The sequence below is a fragment of the Dromaius novaehollandiae genome, chromosome 8, assembly GCF_036370855.1.
Source record: "Dromaius novaehollandiae isolate bDroNov1 chromosome 8, bDroNov1.hap1, whole genome shotgun sequence".
NCBI classification, from domain to species: domain Eukaryota; kingdom Metazoa; phylum Chordata; class Aves; order Casuariiformes; family Dromaiidae; genus Dromaius; species Dromaius novaehollandiae.
The window spans coordinates 7,905,773-7,925,181 of NC_088105.1; the positions used below are offsets into that span (position 1 = coordinate 7,905,773).

Here is a 19,409-nt window from a genome sequence, read left to right on the forward strand (position 1 = left end):
GCACAGGTAATTGCCATCATCAGAAATAGATGCTTACATCGCTGACTTAATTGCTGTCAGTTACCTCATAATTCTACTGTGTTCAAGAAAATACACTCTTGCAATTGAAGAATACAAGAAAAATGATTTGTACTTTAGCATAAGTTATATGAGTAGTTAAGCTATGAAGTAGGACTACTGCTGAAAGGTCACACTTAATCACTGAGCAGAACTTACCTGGGCATAGTAAATTAACACACACATTCTTGTAAGAGGGAAAGGAAAAATGAGGGAAATCAAAAATATTACTTTTAAAAATGAGTCTCTTTTGCTTTTACTGGACCTAATTAAAAAAAAAAAGAAACAACAACAATGACCACCACACACAAAAAAGGTTTTTCAACTCCTTGTAAGAAACAAAGTTATGGGTAATTTTCCACACAAGGAAAAGGCCAGGTCCGGCCTGCCATGGGTGGCTGAACACAAAAGAATGAGACATGCTAGGTGTGCTATGCGTGCAAAAGCTTGCAGTGCACAGGTGCTTAACTGTTACACATCAACACCCAGGGCTTAAAGGATTTCCTTGATCACTTTTAGATCTAAAGGGAAATCCCTTTCCTCTGCCATAATATTTACATACCCACTCCTGAGGGCTGTAATGATACAGTCAGCGCAGAAACGATGCAAACATTCTTTTGTCGTCATAGTGTTTTTTAACATATCCAAGCAAATGGGACACATCAGCTCGCTGTGCAAGCTCCTGGGCGACACCACTATTTCCAAGCCATCAGTTATTGCTTCCTAGTGTAAAAATCAAGGAAAAGTCCTTTCATGAAACTTCGCAGTTTTCTGACTGAGACTGCACTTTTTACTACTCTTTTAAAAAGAAACACAGTAAAAAGATAAAACAAGACACACGCACAGCCACTTCAAGCACATACATATATTTTTCAAAAGCCTATTACCTGAGGTGTTCTCTGCAATTCATATAAGCTGAGCTCCCAAGTTTTGCTTAGAGGTTGCGTGCCATTCGTCTGCACAGCTTGAGACATGGCTGGGAACAAAAAGAGACACAAGTTACAATCTACTTCCTAATAAAACGGACAATCAAAATGGTGCATGCGTACACACGCATAAAACTCTTAACTAAACATGCTTCCTGGAAACACGCCGTATTGCCTTTTCTTTTTCTCCTGAAAATACAGCACTAGGGTTTTCCAATCACAAGTTTGGAGAATACTAAAAGATAAAGTAAAAGCGAGTCGTAACGGTAAATTCAAAGAGTCCAGTTTTCCTGAGCAATCCCACTGGGCTCCAAGGGATTTGCACCTGACTTGCAGTGCCTTCGGAGGCAGAAGTCAAAAGTTTCACGTTTCAGAAACCTGAGTCATACAAGCACTATCAGGGTTTTTCTCATTTTTGAGACCAGTGATTTCAGACATGCATTCCTGGAAATGGACAGGGCTATAAACTGAGCACAAAAGATGACTGACACACCTTGTAATCACTGTTATTGGAGAATTTACTTAAAGACAAATCTGTTTGCATTTCCCTTACGCACACCCACACCTGCAGAGAAACTGTACACTTTCCCATCAAATTCTGTAGCCAGCACCTGAGATGACGCAAAACCACTAAACATTCATTGCAGTCATGCCAAAGGAAGCCAAGCAAAATGCAGAAGAAAGTCAGGTTTTTGAATAGAAAATATTTTCATGCTGGGGGAGAAGAAGAAATCCTCCCCACGTCTCCAAAAACACCTTCCTTAAAACAAGAAAAAAATTGTCCTAGATTCTGCTGTACATTTATAAACAATGTAACCACATAAGAAGCAAGATTGTAGCTGCAGACACTCTTACTAGGTGGAAAAAGCAGAAGTGCTTTCATCCCTCTCTTTTATCACTTCTTTTAAACCTAGATTTGTATTTCCAGACCTTTCCAACAGGCAGCCAAATGCAAATTCTATTTGCATCTATCAAGTACATTATAATCTAGTTTTAAATTCATCAAGTTCCAGATGAAAAGGGTCAACCTCTCTGGAGAGCAGGATTACTTTCTAAGCTTTAATTAATTGTTGAGGGAGAAGAGAGAGAAGCGGCGCAGCAAAGATTATTATGGCTATTCTTCTCTAGGCACAGAAGTTAAGAGTTTTCCCACCAAAAAAAAAAAAATAATTAGGAGATGACAGACATATGCTGTCAACTCCAATTTTTATATTATAAATATTGTGCCCTAAAAATGCAGTTTGCTTGTTACAAGAGACATGCCCCTCTGTATGGATAAGAAGAATAAGACATCCGGCTGGTACTTTAATTCACCATTAAAATTGACAAGCCACCACTACCCAGGGCTGCGTTTGGCCAAGCGCTGGACCGTGCCGTGGCCCGCACAAGCGACGACTTGCCTCAACTCGCATGCTTGCACTTGCTAACACAGAACAGCAGCTGTTTCGGTGCCAGACTGTCGGCAAATCTATCCGTCTGGCAAACAGCACGTTAACATTACTGCTTATACTGCGGTCTTGCCTACAAGCCCGAGGCTATGCTGCAGAAGATGCTGTACGAGTGTTGTAATAAATAACTGATCTGCTTTATTCTAAATTTATTGTCATCTGAGACGCAGCATGCTCAGTTCTCACCCAAAGGTCTGCAGGGATAGCACTTCAGCGTTTTAAGAGCAAAGAAGTTGGCCTTACGGCCAACCCACGTATCTCTCCAAAGCTAGAGGGATCTGCATAGTCCACTTGCCACTAGCAAAGAGGATTTCCTTTCAAAAGGCCAAGTCTCCTCAGCAACTGGTGTGTACAAAGCCCGAATCAAAGGAGCAGTGGAAACCTAGTCATTTCAAACATCAAAAGCAAAACCCACTTCACGCTGCACAGAGCTTTTCACCTCCTTAATGATGAACAGATGAGCCTCCATAGCTTTGTTTCTGTTCCCCTATATTTTAGGATCTGTTTCCAGCTCTGTATTGCGCCTGACAAATGCATCTGAATGAGTTTTGACTGCTTTTCCTTATGACATCCTTGGACATCAAGTTGAATCCACGTTTCTTCTCCCTACCAAAGTCTAATACAGCAACATCAGCAGCACACACCGGTACCAAACATCCAACTCCACCAAAACTGCCCTGACCATTTAACAGTCACCAAGTCTCAACTACAAGTCTCAAATCATGATCAGTAAGGCACCTTTTTAGATATTCTCTGTGAATAATTCTCTGCACCCGCTTTGGGGATGGAGGTAGGACACAAACCTCCATGATTAACTGACTCACATCCATCATTACGGCCAAGCTGAAGGAGACTGTATTGCCTCCTTGCTCTTAGGTTCAACAGCACATAATTAGGCAACTATGCTGACATCCGTTTTAAACGAAGCAAGGACGCTCTATCAGTAGTCATTTGAACCTGCATCCCAAACTGCACTGCCCGTTTCATTTTTGGCTGTCACATAATCTGCTTGTTTCCAGCAGGAAAAATAATAATAATAGTGATCAAGGCATGACTGCCCTGGACTCCACCATTCTCTTAATTCTTGTGCTGCTTGTGGAGTTGAATTGCTGCAGACAGATCATCCCTAGCTCTCCTTGCCTGGCATGAAGGTAAATCAGAGAAAATGACAATTTTTCTAGCTGTTCTGACAGTGTCAAGATTTTCACAGCCTTCAACAGTAGTACAGAGATTACACTTTAGTTCAGTTTTAAGACAGTCCACCGTGACCAGATTTGAAGCAGGCTTTCCTTAAAAGAAGTCCAGAATGGTGCAGGCCAGACCAACTCATCCTTTTTAAAGCTACAAAATTAGGAAAAGTCTTTCATGAGCCTAGAAGGAAAGATTTTGTTGTTGTTGACAGCTTTGTTTAGTGTGAAAAATATAAAGTGACAAGTTCCTAGACAGACAGAATGACAGACATCTTTTATTAACTACTACTGGCAAAGGGAGAGGAAAAACAAACAAAAATCCACAATAAATGGAAAACTCAACCCCCTTTACTCTTCAATCTGGAAATTTAATTTGCTGAAATGTCCAAATTCTGAGGATCGTTTGGAAATGAAACATGCATAAGCCTCTAGCAGGCACAATAACCAGTGCTATTTGGAAGCTTTACTATCAGTTTGCATCCCTTTAGGCATTTTTTTTAAAATATGTCTTAAATAAAAATGTCCTCATGCTCATTTTTCCAACCAAAAATATTAAGCAGATTTAGTCATAAAAGTATCTTACTTAAGTCTTCAGATCTTTTCCACTTTGTAAATGCAGAAGACAGGATGCTTTCTTCAAAGGTCACACACGTACTGGCCTTGGGAATAACGTTAAGACAGAGGTACTCTGTGAGCCTCTTCTCATCATGAGATTTTTGAGAAATCTTCTAACGCACCATTTACCATTACACCTTTTATCATTTTTCACCTTTATCACTTTCCTATACTCGCTGGATATAAAAGGAAAGCAACCGGTCCCATGAGAGTAAGGAACCCTTTTAGATTATGGTTTTAAAAGCAAAAGAGCATGTAGTCTCATGAAAAATTTGAACTGGAGGTCATACGAAGGGGGAAAGTCATATTTTTGCGGGCAGATCAAACATCTTCCTTTCACAACCACTGACAAGTACCACTAGTATGATTTATGCTACAGCCAGAGGGGCACCAATGTCTGTCATTAAAAATATGCTATTGCAAGGACACCTGCAACCCTTCAGACTGCCTCAGACTTCCAGCTCAGGACAAGTCTTTAGCATAGACTTTGTAATTAGAGAGTACGCACAACTGTCATTATCAAAGACAGAGCTCACCGAAATAGCCAAAAGAAAGGATTACAAACCTGAGAACAAGAAATGCTCTGAATCGGTTTGATTTCTTGTCACTCCCTTGTTCCCAACAGCAGTTAGGTTGCCCCTTTCCATGGGTCTTCCCAATATTCCACACTAATAGACAAGATGGGATAATCTTTATAGGTTTAAAAAAAAGAACATTTTCTGATCTGTTGACTCTGTACCTTCCCCAAGCAACTTCCACAAAATAGACACATCACAAAAACATACCCGTTTTAAAACAGTGAAAAAAAAATGGAAACGAGTTAACTTCCACAAAAATACTCTATTTAGCCATTTGTCTGGTCACTTCTGTGGCAGACAGGACTTTTGCCTTAAACATTTCTTGGTACTTAAGGTGCAAGCAAACCATAACCCCGAACCAGCCATCTGTTCCCGGCAGAAACAGGACTGAGCTGCTGCGACCCCCGAAATGGTCTCCCTGCGACCACCCGGGACACACCGAGCCTGCGCCGAACCAGGGCACGATCGGACAGAGACTTTGGGACCTGGACTGCAAATTACTGCCGCTTAGCACAACTTCTATAAAACTTGCTTAGCATGAGTAGCTAAATTTGCTGAAGCCTTAGGCCGCACTCCCTAGTTCAGAGAGAAAGGGCCCCAGAGCTGGTGCAGACTGGAAAGATAAGGGAGTTGCAAGCAGTTTGCATTCCTATGCATCACACTCCGGGAGGGAGGATGTCAAGGCTTTGAAGTGGGGCCTGCTTGGGCGCCGGGACCCTGGGAAACAAAGCCTCCCCTCACTGCTGAAACAGTGTTAATTAGGGGGGGGTCTGCATTATATCCCCTTCGTCAGGACCTTGGAAGATAACCCCTACTGTCACTGCTGGGGCAGTGCTAATTGCTGGAACAACACCTGTTTGTCAGGGCCCTGAGAGAGAAGGGCAGAACCCGAGGAATCAACACATTTGTCAGCAGAAACCGCAACAGTAAAGATAAGGGAGAAAACCAGCCTGCCTGGGAACAGTGATGAGACCCAATAGGGAGCAGGAGACCCCAGACCCAAAAATTACTATTGGTCTGAACCATCGCGTGAGGGGTGGGAAACTTAATTTGAAAAAGCTATAATTGTCCAGGGGTTTCTTTGTTCAGGGTCCCTCTTCGGAGGCACCCAACTCGAGCTGTAACTACTGCACGCGTGTCATTACAATTTATTTATTTAATTTGCCTTGATTTGGCTCCGAACTTTTCAGCGGGAACCTAGGGTCGGACCCTGCTCGAGTTGTAATTACTGCACGCGCATCGCTAAAATTTACACCCAGGGTGAAGAGGACCAACAGGACGCCGCTGGATCCACGGGTGGTGATATCTCTTTCTCTTTCCCCCTTTTCTCTCTCTCTCTCTTTCTCTCTCTCCTCCCCTTTGCCTTTCCCCACCTTTTCTCCCCACTCCGATATTTGACCGGTTTTAGCATCTTAATCTCATCCTTGGGATCGCAACGAAACCCCCCCCCCCCAATATTGGATCGGGACAACTTCCTATCTTTTATGGAGAAAAACTGGAAGAGGAGGCTAGGAGACAGCTTAAGATTTTCAGAACATGAAAACTTTAATTTTTTGGCTACCCAGGATGTTTCTCAAGAGTTCTTTGCCCTGCCAGAGCATAATTTAAAAAAAAAAAAAAAAAAAGGCAAAACAAACTTTGTTATTCTTAAACAGTTTCAGAAATAGTTTTGACTGATTTTATATAACGAAGCTTTATCTACAAGTTGAACAGCTCCCTGACTAGAGTTGGGAGATGAGTCTGGCAGCTCCAGCAAAAAGCACTGCATCACTTCATTTGAAAGAGCGGCTATTTAAGCCGGATTTCTTTGGAAAACAGGGCTTATGCAATCTTGCTCTTTGTGCTCATCCATCTGTAGACTATTTCCCCTCAAACAAATTTGAGGACAAGTGGCTGGAGTTAAAAGGCCGAACAACAAAACAGTCTTGTTCCTGAAGCTCTGGAAAACAGGCAGACAGTTGCAGGGAAAAAAAACAGTGTGAAAGACGCCATCGAAAAAGCCACGCTGATCTCACGCCTGCTCACCGAGCAGGGAATTCACGCAGAAAGTCCTTACAACGTGCTAGAAAAAACTCCAGCATAGCACTGTTCTCACTCATCACAGGCCAAACACACTTTGTAAATTCTTATATTGAAATACACTTAATTATTTGCTCAGGTATAGTCATGAGTCACAGTACGCTGGGCATTCGGGTGTCTCATGCCTGAAACCGCCCTGTAAAAATAAAATCTAACTGGCCACAAGTGCATTTCAGACCGTTCGGCGTTGCAGTCGGACACACCTTTTTGGCTGCAAGGGAGCCAAAGGAAGAGCTTAGCAGCAGTAGCTTGTCACTGCTCCCAAATTTCCCTACTCTTACTTTTTCAGAGGTTTACCACTCTTAGATTCACCAGCGTATCATCACTTCTTAGCCCGATTTCTCAAAATGACAAGATTGGTCATCAGTCAAAATTTCAGATCAGCTTAACTCTACCTTGGGACTAACTTGGAAGCCGGCCCTGTGGATTTTCTGCCAGATGACATTGGGAGAGCCTTTGCAACCCGGCTGCATAAAAACATGCTTTGCAGCGCCTATTTTTGCCTGGATGAAGGCCAGAGAGCAACCGCCCGTGCGGTTGTGCCAGCACACCTGGAGATCAGAGAAAGGGTGGAACGGCAACGCACAGCTGGAAGGAGCAACCCACAGATCCGGGTCAGGTGTAGCCAGCACTGCGCTGGCTGCTATCGCGCTCAAAACAGCATACTGATTTCTGATACGTCCATCCAAAATACTTTTCAGGGAAAACAAAAAAAAAAAAAAGCATCAAGCCTTTAAAATAAATACACACGTACTAGTATCAAACCCACAGAAAGCAACAAATTCTTGTTCCAAAGGTAAAAAGTTAAATATTTGGTAGGCCAACTTCAACAGCATCTTCAATCCTTGATTTTTTTTTTTTTAAAAGGACTACATTTTATTAAAAACAGGTATCATAGTTGAGCTACTCTGGAAGCTTAACAGGCTTAGAGGCTTACATTTTACTCTCTCTGATACTGTAACTGCTATTAGTGACAACCTGTATGTTTGCACAAAGTATTCAATTCAGTTCGCTCATTCAATTAAATGCAATTCATTCCATTAAAAACATTCTGAATTTTATGTTTTTTTCTGCTCCTCATTTCTGGCTAGGAGCTCAATTTGAAAAAATAAATGTATTTCTGGAAAGACGCAGTATTTGAAGGAATTAATCTTCACTGCAGCTCATTGGAAACTCTGGCGATTTTACATTTGGTCAATGGATTTGTGCAAATACTCTTAAAAAATCAATTTTAAATAAGAATTCATGTATAAAAGCGTTCATTCTTTCCTGACATTTTTTCCCCTCTCAGTATCTCCAAGTCCCTGAGAGACAGTCAAATCAAGCTCTGGCCTGGAGGTCATTTTGTTCCTGGCTCTGAAACCAACGGCTCAATGATCCTGAACAAGCATGTCACTGCATTTGTCCGTGTCCCAACTTCTTTTTCTCCTTTTTATTCAGATTGTCACCACTCTTCCAATGGTCTCTCACCAGGTATATATATTGCACTCACTATAGTTATATTCTCATCTCAAAAGGGGATGAGCTCAAGAGAGTAATTCCTTACTAAAAGAGTGCTTTCACTTCTTTCAGCTATCGGTCTTTGTCCTCCCACTATCAAGTTTCAATGTCACAATGTCCCTTAATGGGAAGGTTTTCACTGCTTTGTAGTCTTTGCAAATTGAGTTCCCTATTCTGTTAGCTGTGTGGATGGGCATCTTTCCTGGATGCAATTAGTCCCGACCTACGCTGCCCACAAATTCACGCTCACGAGTTCATGTTCAAAGTCACAGCGAAACACAGCACGTCTGCAGGACAGACCACCGCCGAGGTGCAAGACTGGAGCTGGCTGTCTTGCAGACACCAAAGAAATAACAAACGGTTTGGTATCCATCATAATCTCTTATAGTCATTAAAACCTAATTAAATATTTTAGGCACTAGAGCTGTGAACTCAAACCAAGAGCCAAACATTAAGGAACAACTACATAAGCTACCAAAAAACAAAATAAGAAAGTATTTGTCAAGGCAAAACGCATACACACAGCAACAGACTTAACTGCTAAGTGTCCAACAGTAAAACTCATCATGTCTGTATATATGATAAATTTGTAATAGCAGATGTGCAGTGTTCCAACCAACAGCTTAGGACCATTATAGTAACCATCATACTGTGAATTTTTCATCTGTAACAGGTACTTGTTTAAAATTGAGTAATTCAGTGCTACACACAAACTATTACTTGCTTCATAACTCGTTTTGCCATTATTTTCCTTCTTTCAAATTTCTCCTCACTGTGTTCCTAGAAACGCAATTCTTCTGATAATGGCTAAAGCTACTTACTTCTGTCCTGAGCTTTCGAAGGCTGAACTAATACTATATGAGTACAGAGCCATAGCAAAAGGATCACTAACAAAGCATCACTTCAGAGAGGTGGTGGGATCTCCGCTCTTGCACATGTGCAAACTTCACTGGACAAGGCCCTGCACAACCTCAACCACTACCTTTATAGCAGAGTCGAACGCATTTGTTTGAACAGCGTGGTAACAGCACCACGGGAATTGGGCCTTTAGGTGCTAGTATGTCATAAAAAATGAAAAATAAAAATCCAATGAATAAGTCTGCTTAACACTGGAGTTTCTTCTATAAATAGGCAGTTACATAATGTGTTTAAGAAAAAGAACATTTTCCTTAAATATTTTCTTAGAGCTTGTGGAATAAATCAAGGGTAAAATCCACAACTAGGTATTTTTGTCTAAAATGAAAACTTAACACATAAGCTCCAAAATACCATTAAAATGTTGTCTAAGAATAGTTTCTATCTCCTGCACATAGGACATTTTAATTGGCCAACGGCAAGCAGAAATGCCTTTGGTTTTGACCATCTACTAAAAGCAGCCACTTCCTTAAGATCTTAAAGTATCTGCCAGAATTTTAAATTTGCAACTTTATATAATAGAGCTGTAAAACAGTGATGGGCTAGTACTCGACCTGCAAATTCAGGAGGATCAGAGGATCAAAAGGCACCTACAGATTACAGAAAGAACATGAACAAATGAGTAGCTTCAGCTACTATCACAGAGTGTCTAAAAAGTACATTTGTGGGATAATTTCAGAAGAGAGACATTATCGGTTAATAAGTGGGCTTCTTTCTAAATGTTTATGATGTTTAAAAATGAGTGGTTGTCACTTTTTTAAATACTTTTGTACCCATTAACTAGGATTCGATCATCTGCAAAGCACAATCAAAGCAAATTAACAGGCTATTCAAGACGCCAAATTAATACAAACTGTGAAGCCGAAACTTCAAATAGCAATTACATGCCCCAGAAGTCTAATCTGATAGCAAATTATGAGTGCTTACACTGTGCTTTCCACCCTTGAACACCACATCAGCCTGCCAACGAACCATCCTTGCACTCTGCTTGCAGGGCGCAGACGCTGAACGAGGAAAGGTGAGGGCGGAGGACGTAGCTTTGGGTAGGTGCTCTACGCTCCAGGAAGGAGAGGAGTTCCCCTGCCGTCGCCCACAGCCCCTAGGCCCTGCAGCAAGCCTCCACTTCTCTACCTCTCTCTAAACCTGCGGTGAGAGCCAAGATAACGTCAGCCCAGAGAGAAACCCCCAGCCACCTCCGCTGCAGAATTTACCGCTCCCCTTACGCTCTTCCCTGGCCAGCAGAAGAACGGTATAAAGACCACGGTTACTATTGCTCAAAGACTGACATTAAAACCTGTATCTCAGGGAAGGTAGTAGCCATGGGGCACTAAGTGTCCTCTCTCCCTGGTGTCCCCTTCCTCCTCCAAATCCATTTGGGGGGGGAGGGAGGGAATCTCTATTTTAATCTTAAGAAACAAAACTAGAAACTTGTGTTGAGCTAAGCAAATTAATAGCAACCGATCTGAATAAAAGTGTATGAAAACAAAGAACAACTGGAATTATGCTGAGGCCAACTATTAACATAAATAATAATAATGCTAATGCATGCAATCTGAGTGTGGTACCTGCTATAGTGCATGTTTACTGTGACGAAACAAGTTAAAACAGGTCTATTCTTTTATTGTTTTAAATCCTTCCGATTTCCATTACACTTGAAGGATAGTGTGATGCACACTGAGAAATAAATAGGCAAAACGTGATAACTGTCTTGACAACCCCATTTTAACAAGATTTGCATCTGGTTCCTTGCCATTCTATTTTCCTACTTTATTTACAGAAGTAAATAAAGAAACTAACATTCAAAAGTTTTAACTATCTCAATGACATCCCAGCACAGCTGAGAAAACAGTTTATGTATAATAAAAGTAACTTTAAAATAAAACATGAATTTTGGGGTACATCCAACTCCCACTGAATGTTAGATACTGAATGGCACAATGAAGAAGTAACATTTTATAATCAATCAATATACACAAGTGTGAGGCTCCTCACGCTCAAGGTTGTGCTAAGTCCTACATTTAAAACACAAATGTAGCCTGTTCTCTATGAAAAACAGCGTATTCCCCTTAAGTTTGTAGTATTTCATCATCAGATTTCATTTTCTAAGAACTTACAAGTATACATTTCTACAGTTTGCTTGAAAACACATGATCTTAAGACATTCCTTCAGATTCTCCCATTTGCCACTTAAAAATTGAGTCTGGATTTCTCAAAATTCGAGGCTTATTGAAACCATTTGTAAAGATTACCCTAGAAAGAGTAATATTTTTTCCTTTCATCTCATTACTTCTGGTAACAAAGTTTTTCATCCAGAAGAGATTAAGCTACAGGAAAATTATTTTTTGATACTCGAGACTGGGAGTACATATAGATTAGAGAAGTTGCATTTATTCCCAAAACAAGCATTATAAAGCTCTACATTATTAGATGGTTAAACCGAAAAAATCCAAAGTTCAGCAGTGGATAAAGTACAGTTGGTAAAGAGAAACAACCTCATGTCTGCCCTGTAACACCATCCCCCAGGAGAAAGACAAAACCAAAAGCTGTACAGTCCACTTCAGACTCAAAAATGCCCCCAAAAGCCAATAAAACTGAAGAATCCCAAGGCACCAGAGCAGTTTAACAATATTGACGGTAAGTAACATTACAGAAAAGAAGTTTTACCAGTATGATCATCCCTCTTAATCACACGAGTTCTGAATTCTTAGTTTTTCTGATAACGAGTCCAAAACCCCAGTCTTCCCACAACCTACCCCATAAGCTTGAAAAGCATTTCTCTTCAACACAAAAAAATCCCTCCTTGCAAACCCACTACCACCACCTGCTACTATCGTTATGAAACCTGCCGTAGGCTGGCCTCCAGATGACATCCGACAGAGGGGGAAAGAAAATACTGGTATTTCTGGAAAAAAAAAAAAAAAAAAAACAGCTTGCTAGCACATGGTCTTTCAGCTTCTTCAGTGCATTTATTCTCCTAAGGAAGAAAGCATTTTGCCTGGTGCCTTCAGAGCTGGACTCGTCCAGCTAATTGCCATTCACAATTTACTGGCAGTGAAATGAATTGATCCACAGAGGGTAACGGCATTTCCAATCTGGCTGTCAAGCTGCTCACCCTGGCCCTAGGAAATATTTCTGCTTCACCACCGTGACCTCATACAAACCATCTGCTCTACACATTTACACCTACGGAATAACTCAGTGAATCTAAAGATACAGCTATTAATACCACTAAAAGTGACCAAAAAAAGAGCGACAACCCTCTCATCTTAAATATCAAGAGCATTAAAAAAAAAAAAAAAAGTAACATTAAAATGTTTGGTCATTCTCAAGGCTGTTTTATTATAGCCTTATGAACAGTCACGTACTTTTGGACACGACAGAAGCATGCTTTTAAATGATGTGATTTTAAGTCAATGCTTTGCTGTATATTTATAGAAGTATAAATGCTGTATGTACATGTACATTGCTCTTACACAGCTGACACTCAAATTCCTGTTTGTTCTAATGAGTTTTGTGTTCCCTGGTAAGGGAATCGTGGCCATTTCATGCTGCCTTCTGGATCACTCCATCATTTTCTGTAGCCTAAATCCTTAGTGTTACAACTTATTATTTACAGTTCTGTTTTATACCCTCCTAAATAGCTCCTGAGCTCCAAAAGCTGCAGTACATAAAATTACCACACCATTTACAGAGAACTCTCTCTATATTACATTAGTCGCCTCCAGATAGTCCAGAATTGACAGAGACACCAATTTTCCTCTAGCTACCATACCTACAAATACTCAAATTCATCACATTTCAAAACCAGGCTATTTCTAAATTTAAAAAACTTAGGTCTTTTTTTATCTTGGAGAGGTTAAGTAAAAAGCTTTCCAGTTTTTGGTACAAAAACATTGCCTGCTGTTCTAACACAACAGGTAGTAGGATTATTTAATCACTAAAGCCAAAACAAACTGGTAGCCTTTACACACAATCTACATCACGCCTAAAGCGAATGCTGAAATATCGTATCACATTAAAGCCTTATCAGGAGTGAAAAGAAAACTGTTACAGGAACAGTGCATTTTCAGTGCTGATGTGGACAATTAAAGCAAACAAGCACTTGACCTCAAAGACATCAAATACGCCAAAGACCTTTGCCAACAACTGACACGAATAGAGAAACAGCTATGAACAAAGCATAATTTGGCCCTATAAAGTAGCAGTATGAAGCAGAGCTTAGTGGGGGAGTAAGTAGAATTGCCATTTTCTCTATTATTTGCTAAATTTTGTGCAAAGTTTGTCATATTAAGAAGCATGCTATGCTACCTTTATCATGCATAAGACTGCCCATCCAAGTCTCAAAAATGAATGGCTTAAGTTCTTAGAGATAAATTAACCTTAGGCTTCAGAACTAATTACCAGTTGTGAAGGAGAGAGGCAAAGTGAATCTTTCCCTGCCTAAAATTCATTTCAGTGCTGTATCAGATCATAACAGGAAGGATAAAAGATTAAAAACTTTTGGGAAGCACACAATGTTTTGGGAAGCAAACCTTCAGGTTCTGGAAAAGTCGAATCTGTCATAGAGACTAAATGCATACAAACAGGCATATCTTACCTTAGGATACTGTTATTCAGACTTGCTTCTTTTCCTTTTTAAATGCATCATCTAGCTTTGTCAAATAAAGAAGCGTGAGCTAAAAAGGCAAGATTATGGATAGAGTGAATCTTTGCCATAAAAGCATTTTATTGCTTTTACACTGAAGCAACAATAAGGGTCCATGTTTATTATATTGGTAATGAGTTTATAGTACAATGGACCTCACAGTCTGCAGTGAAAGACCACTATTACATGCAGGTACCCAAACATCCTGTATCCTGCTGTTGTGGAATATACCCCTTGGTGCAGAACTGCTTCAGGAGCAGTCCTTTCATTTTCACAGCACTTTCTAAGCCTCGCAGCATTGCTGGCACATTTTTGAGGCTCATCAGCTTCTTACTGTCTCCCTGAAATAACAGTTGCAGAAAGTGAGAATTGACCGCTCAGTTCAATAAAGATTAAGTTTGATGATTTCAGTACCCCTGTTGTTAACTTTATAGTTGCTGCTGAGTTTAACACAAATCTTATGAATGTATTTACACCACAATGCAAATGACCTCCTCCGTTTCCACAGGCGCAAAGCCAGTTACCAATGGCTAGGTCTCTAGAAAACTAGTCTTCCACTTTCAGTTTTTACAATGGGGAACATGGAGAAATGCAGTCCTTAACTGATGACTGTGCTACAGTTACAACACAAAAAAGATCTCAGCTGGTTTTGACCCCACAGCTCAGCACACTTTTGGGGGTGATAAAGCAACACACTAATTCAGGTTCACCTTCAGGGCTTTGCAGGTGTAGTACCCCACTGTGCCCACACAGATAAAATCACTCCTGACAGAGGTAAGCGTAGTCAAAGCTTCCAGCCACCTTCCTGAAAAACATCTAGTTGTTAGCTACTGTCAACATCAAAACCTGAACTCTATTAAACTGCACACACGATGATAACTTTAAAAGAAAGTTAATAAACAGGAGCTACAGAACTGATACAATCCTTCCACGCTGAATTTGGCACAATGCACTTAAGGGCTCTAACTCATGCTCCCTCCCACGGAGCTGCAGCGGTGGTCCCAGCCGAGCATGGTCATCCCACCGTCGAGCTGCCGAGCTGGTGTACAAATGCCCTGAAGTCACATTTCAAATACCACACCAGTCTCCGAACTGCAATGCTTTAGGAGTCAGCACAGGTCTGCTTCCGCTGGGAAACCAACGGGCCACCTCTGGCCCGACAGCGAGCTGGGGATGAGGGCATTTTTGCAATTTTGCCAGCAGAAAACCCCAAAACCTGCTCATCGGCTTCTTGGATTGCCAGGTTGCTTTGACAAAGCGTTAGAGGATCTAAGAAGCTTCTCCCAATAATTTAAGTAGCACCTTACAGTGTATTTGGCTCAATTCTGTAGAACGGGTGTGCTGCCTTCCCCGAGCTGCTGAGATCACAGCAACGTAGCCGCTTCGCCACCTTTCTCTTCAGCATACAACATACCTACTATCAGTCACGCTGATCAACATAAGTGGTATTATTCTAATGAGTTTATATTGGGGGAGCAATTCTGAGAATATCAGATCATGAAACATGCTTGTTTTTCAATGTTTCCATCATCACAGAGACACATTAGCAATAAAAATGCCTCGGCCACTTATCAATTGCCATAGCGAGGCTGGCCACACGCAGCAGTGATACAGTCTTCTTGGTGAGAATAAAAGATATAGAAAATAACCTCTACTTGGTTATTAATAAACAGAAAAATAACTCCCCCACACCATTTGAAAGACGAAAGACTGAAGCAATCTTATCTGTGACTGAGTTAATATCTACAATAAGTATGTAGAAACAAAACTGTTAAATTTGGCAGGCTAACAGCTTTGGTCTAAAGCTGGCTGATAGCTAACAATAATTTGTGTTTTAAGGACTCTCTTAAATAAAACTGTACATTTTATAAATAGTACTCAACTAGCAAAAGTTTAAACCCAGTAATCATCCAAAATAATTTAATTTTATCCCAGAGAGGTGAACACTAAAGAACGGATTAGGTTTTTAATTATGCAGAATAGTACTGCTAACTCCCAGCTGTTCAACAAGAGAGCTCCACAACCCAGAAGTGGCGGGGGGAGGCAGGCAGGGATAATTCCTCAAATATTTCTCCACTGCAACAAGTCTAAGCAGCTCCATAATACTGAACTCCGTTCATTCCTCAGAAAATTAGGAATTTACGGTCAGTTTCAGAGGTCACCGATTTTCACCCACGATCAAAACCAAGTTTGGAGAAGGGATGCTGTTGAGCCTAATCTTTCCTCTCTATTTGCATCAATATCAAACTGCTATTCATTGAGTCAAAAATAGATAAAGCAGGAAGGAAGATTCAAATTAAGTAAAAAAGGTGAAAAGAAACCTTTCACTCTGATACTTCTTTCACAAATGTTCTGGGTATTGGTGCTTCATTAAGACCAGAGCCAGGGCTGCTTTTAAGAAAAACACCCCTGAGCAGTTGCAGACTTATCTCCCATTTTTGAGGCTCCCTTTTCTCCATGCCTTTGTCTTTTTCCACTGCGATTTTTTTCTAGGCAAGGGAAAGAAAAATGTTTAAAGGAAGCTGAAGTAATTCAGGTATCCCAACATCTTTTTCACGTGTAGGAGTGATGTCTTGAGCCCTGAAAATTTCAGGGTCCTGCTCCGATCACACAAGATGCCCAAGCAAGTCTTTCTGCTCAACGTGTTTCAGTGCATCATTCTTAAGACACAAAGTGCCATTGATAAAGGCAGAAGCATACAATTTATTCCACTGAAGCTTGCGCTATACTTTAAGACACGACGGGGAGTGCTTTTCTTGGCAATTGCAGCAAGGCTGGTATTTTAAAGCTATGATGCCAAAGGTCCAAATTTTAGCCACCCAAGAAGTAAAAAACCCTCCTGAAATGCAAAATTCATGTGCCATTATTATTACGAAGCTGACTGCAGAAAATAATGAAACATTTACTAAACACTACAGGTAACCTAATTCACCAGCCAAAAAGCTCCACAGAAGCTCTAAACTTACTTAAACATCATCACTTAAGTTTGCCGTAGCACAGCCAGGTCCAGCCAAAAAGCTTCCTACCCGACAGTCTGCATCGTGCTAACGTCTGTCCAGTGCAAATACAGATCAAGTAGTTGAGCGTTTCCCCCCATCTCCCCACCGTTCACAGAGCTAATCCTTCAAATAAGTGTATCTTTTAACGTTACAAGATACTGCTTATTGATTTACGTTGCTTTCAAAGGAAGAACCTCTTAGCTGAGTTGTCGAACACAGTCTCTGAGCTTGACGTGATGCACAAAAACGTCAAATTATCTCACTGCAAAAGTTGTTAATGAAAACACAGAGGAATGCAAATGAGAGTACTTCTACAGGGAACTCCTATGACAAATCAAGCCGTTGTCACAGAATGAGTGACAGATTTGATTAAAGAATTTTCCCCAAGCAAAAATGATTTTAGCTGTGCACCACTCACGTTTTTTTTTCAAATGCCAGAGATTTCCTTTAATCCTTAAAAGCCTGCGCGCAATGCAGTTATTGCACAGACGGAATCACAACCACTTCCAAACAGCACTGGATTATGACTTATCATACTGGAAATCGCTTTGCTCCGCTAGTTACCCCCTGGATTTCTGCAGAATTAGGCATCTGACCCACCTATTTCCCCCAGAAGACAGTCAGGAAAACCAGCAGCAAGCTTACTGAAAGCCCCACGGAGAAAAACACCGCTCGGAGCGCCCGCCTCACGGACACGCTGCGCTGCGGGCCAGGCCAAGGGAGGCAACGGGCTTCCGAGGGCCAGCTCCGGGGTCGAGGCCGGCGGAGCCAGCCGCGAGGTCCCGACGGGACGCGGCGAGGGCGAGCGGGGCACACGAGCGGCTGCGGCCCCCGGGGAACGACGGCACCTCCACAGCCGGGGCGGCCGAAGGGGAACAAAAGGCCGGGAGGGAGCGGGAATTCACGCCGAGCGTGGCACCGGCCCCGGGGACGGTTCACGGCGATGGCAACGGCTCCCTTCCCCCCGCGCCCGGCGGGCGGCCGTTACCGCGCGCGCGGCCGTTGTGGCGGGCGGCCGTTGGGGTCCGGCGCCGCGCTCCGCCGCCCCCCGGCTCTTTGTGCGCCGCTGCCCCGCACCTCCGCGGCCACGCACCGCTCCCCCCCCCCCCCGCGGCGGGGCGGGCAGGGCTCCGCGGGGCCGGCGAGCGCCGCACAACTGCCGCGTACGCGCCGCGGGGCGCAGCGCGGCGGCGGCGGCAGAGGAAGGGGGGTCCCGCCGCGCCTCACGCCCCCGCTGCCAGCCGCGGCGGGGGGCAGCGCTGTCAGCGGCGCGGCGGAGCCCCCCGCCCCCTTTCCCAAGGGAAAGACGGCGCGGAGCCCCCCGGGACAAACGCCCGGAGCCTGGCGCAGCCGCAGCGGGACCCCCCCCCCGCTCCCCTCAGGGAGCGCGCAGCCCCTCGGGGACCCCCCGCCGCAGCCGGCGGCTCCGCGCCCGCCCAGCCCCACTAGGGGGAAGAGACCCGGCGGCAGCCGCCGCCGCCGCCGCCGCCGCCCCCCACGGCCGCGGCCCCGCGCTCACCGCCCGCCGCACCCCTCGGTGCCTGCCCGCCGCCGCCGCCGCCGCCGCCTCCCTTCGCCCTCTCTCGCCGCCGGAGGAGCCGCAGCCCCAGCAGCACAATATGGCGAGCGGCAGCCTCCGCAATGGAGCTCGGGAAATAGAGGGGAGTTACATATTCATGGCCGGGGCTGGGCCGGGGGAGCGCCGAGGGGGCTGCGAGACCGAGCCGCGCCGCGCCGCGCCCCCCCTCTCCTCCCCCGCGGCGGCCTGCGGGGCCGCTCGTCCCTCCGCCGCGGGGGCGGTCACGGTCACGGTCACGGCCGCCCTCCCCGCCTTACCGCAGCCCTGGCTCTCCTCGCCGCCGCGGCCCTGCCCCGCTCCGCCCCGCGCGGGGCCTGAGCCCCGGCCCCAGGCGACGCCGCAGGCCTGGAGCGGCACCAGCCGCCGCGGGGGTCGCCTGGCGGCCTGGGGCGGGGGGGGGGGGGCCGGGCCGCGGGGGCCTCGCCTCGGTGGGGTGCGGGACGCGGCGCCCCGGCGGCCGGAACCGCCGCCTTGTGCTGCGCCGCGTTGCGGTGGCGGCGCTCCCCTGCCCGGGTGCGGTGAGGTGCGCTCCCGGCTCCCGGCTCCCGGCTCCCGGCGCTGGGCAGGTTTGGCTCTTGGCCTTCGTGGGGAAGGGAGCGCGAGGCGTCAGCGAGGCAAAGCCAGGCTCCAGGCGGGAGTCAGCCGCGGCTTAACCTCAGAAATAAAACAAAGGCATGGTGCAGCTTTAATAGCCTTAAAGGTCAAAAGCTGAAGCAAAACTCCGTGTGCTTGGATTTGTTTTAAAATACGAAAGCGCACTTCGAATGTTTCTGAGCGTCCCAGATCTGCTTTGTGGGAACAGCGCGAAATGCGCGGGTCTCTCTCTGCGTTTGCGTTTTAAGCTTTGTTGCATGAAGACCTCAGTTCTTATGAGCTTG

At 44.1% G+C, this 19,409-nt stretch overlaps 1 protein-coding gene across 8 annotated transcripts in view; it reads right to left on the reverse strand.

Moving 5' to 3' along the window:
• The window catches only part of RNF2 (ring finger protein 2), a 28,123-nt gene extending 9,211 nt beyond the window's left edge, over positions 1-18,912 (reverse strand). Inside the window, exons 1-3 of one of the 8 annotated variants that reach the window (XM_064515566.1) lie at positions 18,789-18,912; positions 945-1,033; positions 620-780 (exon numbers count right to left, since the gene is read on the reverse strand). In XM_064515566.1, the coding sequence (XP_064371636.1) occupies positions 620-780; positions 945-1,031 (248 nt within the window). In that variant the 5' untranslated portion in view covers positions 1,032-1,033; positions 18,789-18,912. Of the gene's footprint in view, positions 1-619; positions 781-944; positions 1,034-4,204; positions 4,351-4,801; positions 4,899-12,129; positions 12,194-17,552; positions 17,843-18,471; positions 18,597-18,788 lie in introns of those variants that run through there. The other 7 variants (XM_064515567.1, XM_064515568.1, XM_026101086.2 and 4 more) reach the window with 7 other exon arrangements.
• Positions 18,913-19,409: the final 497 nt, after the last annotated feature.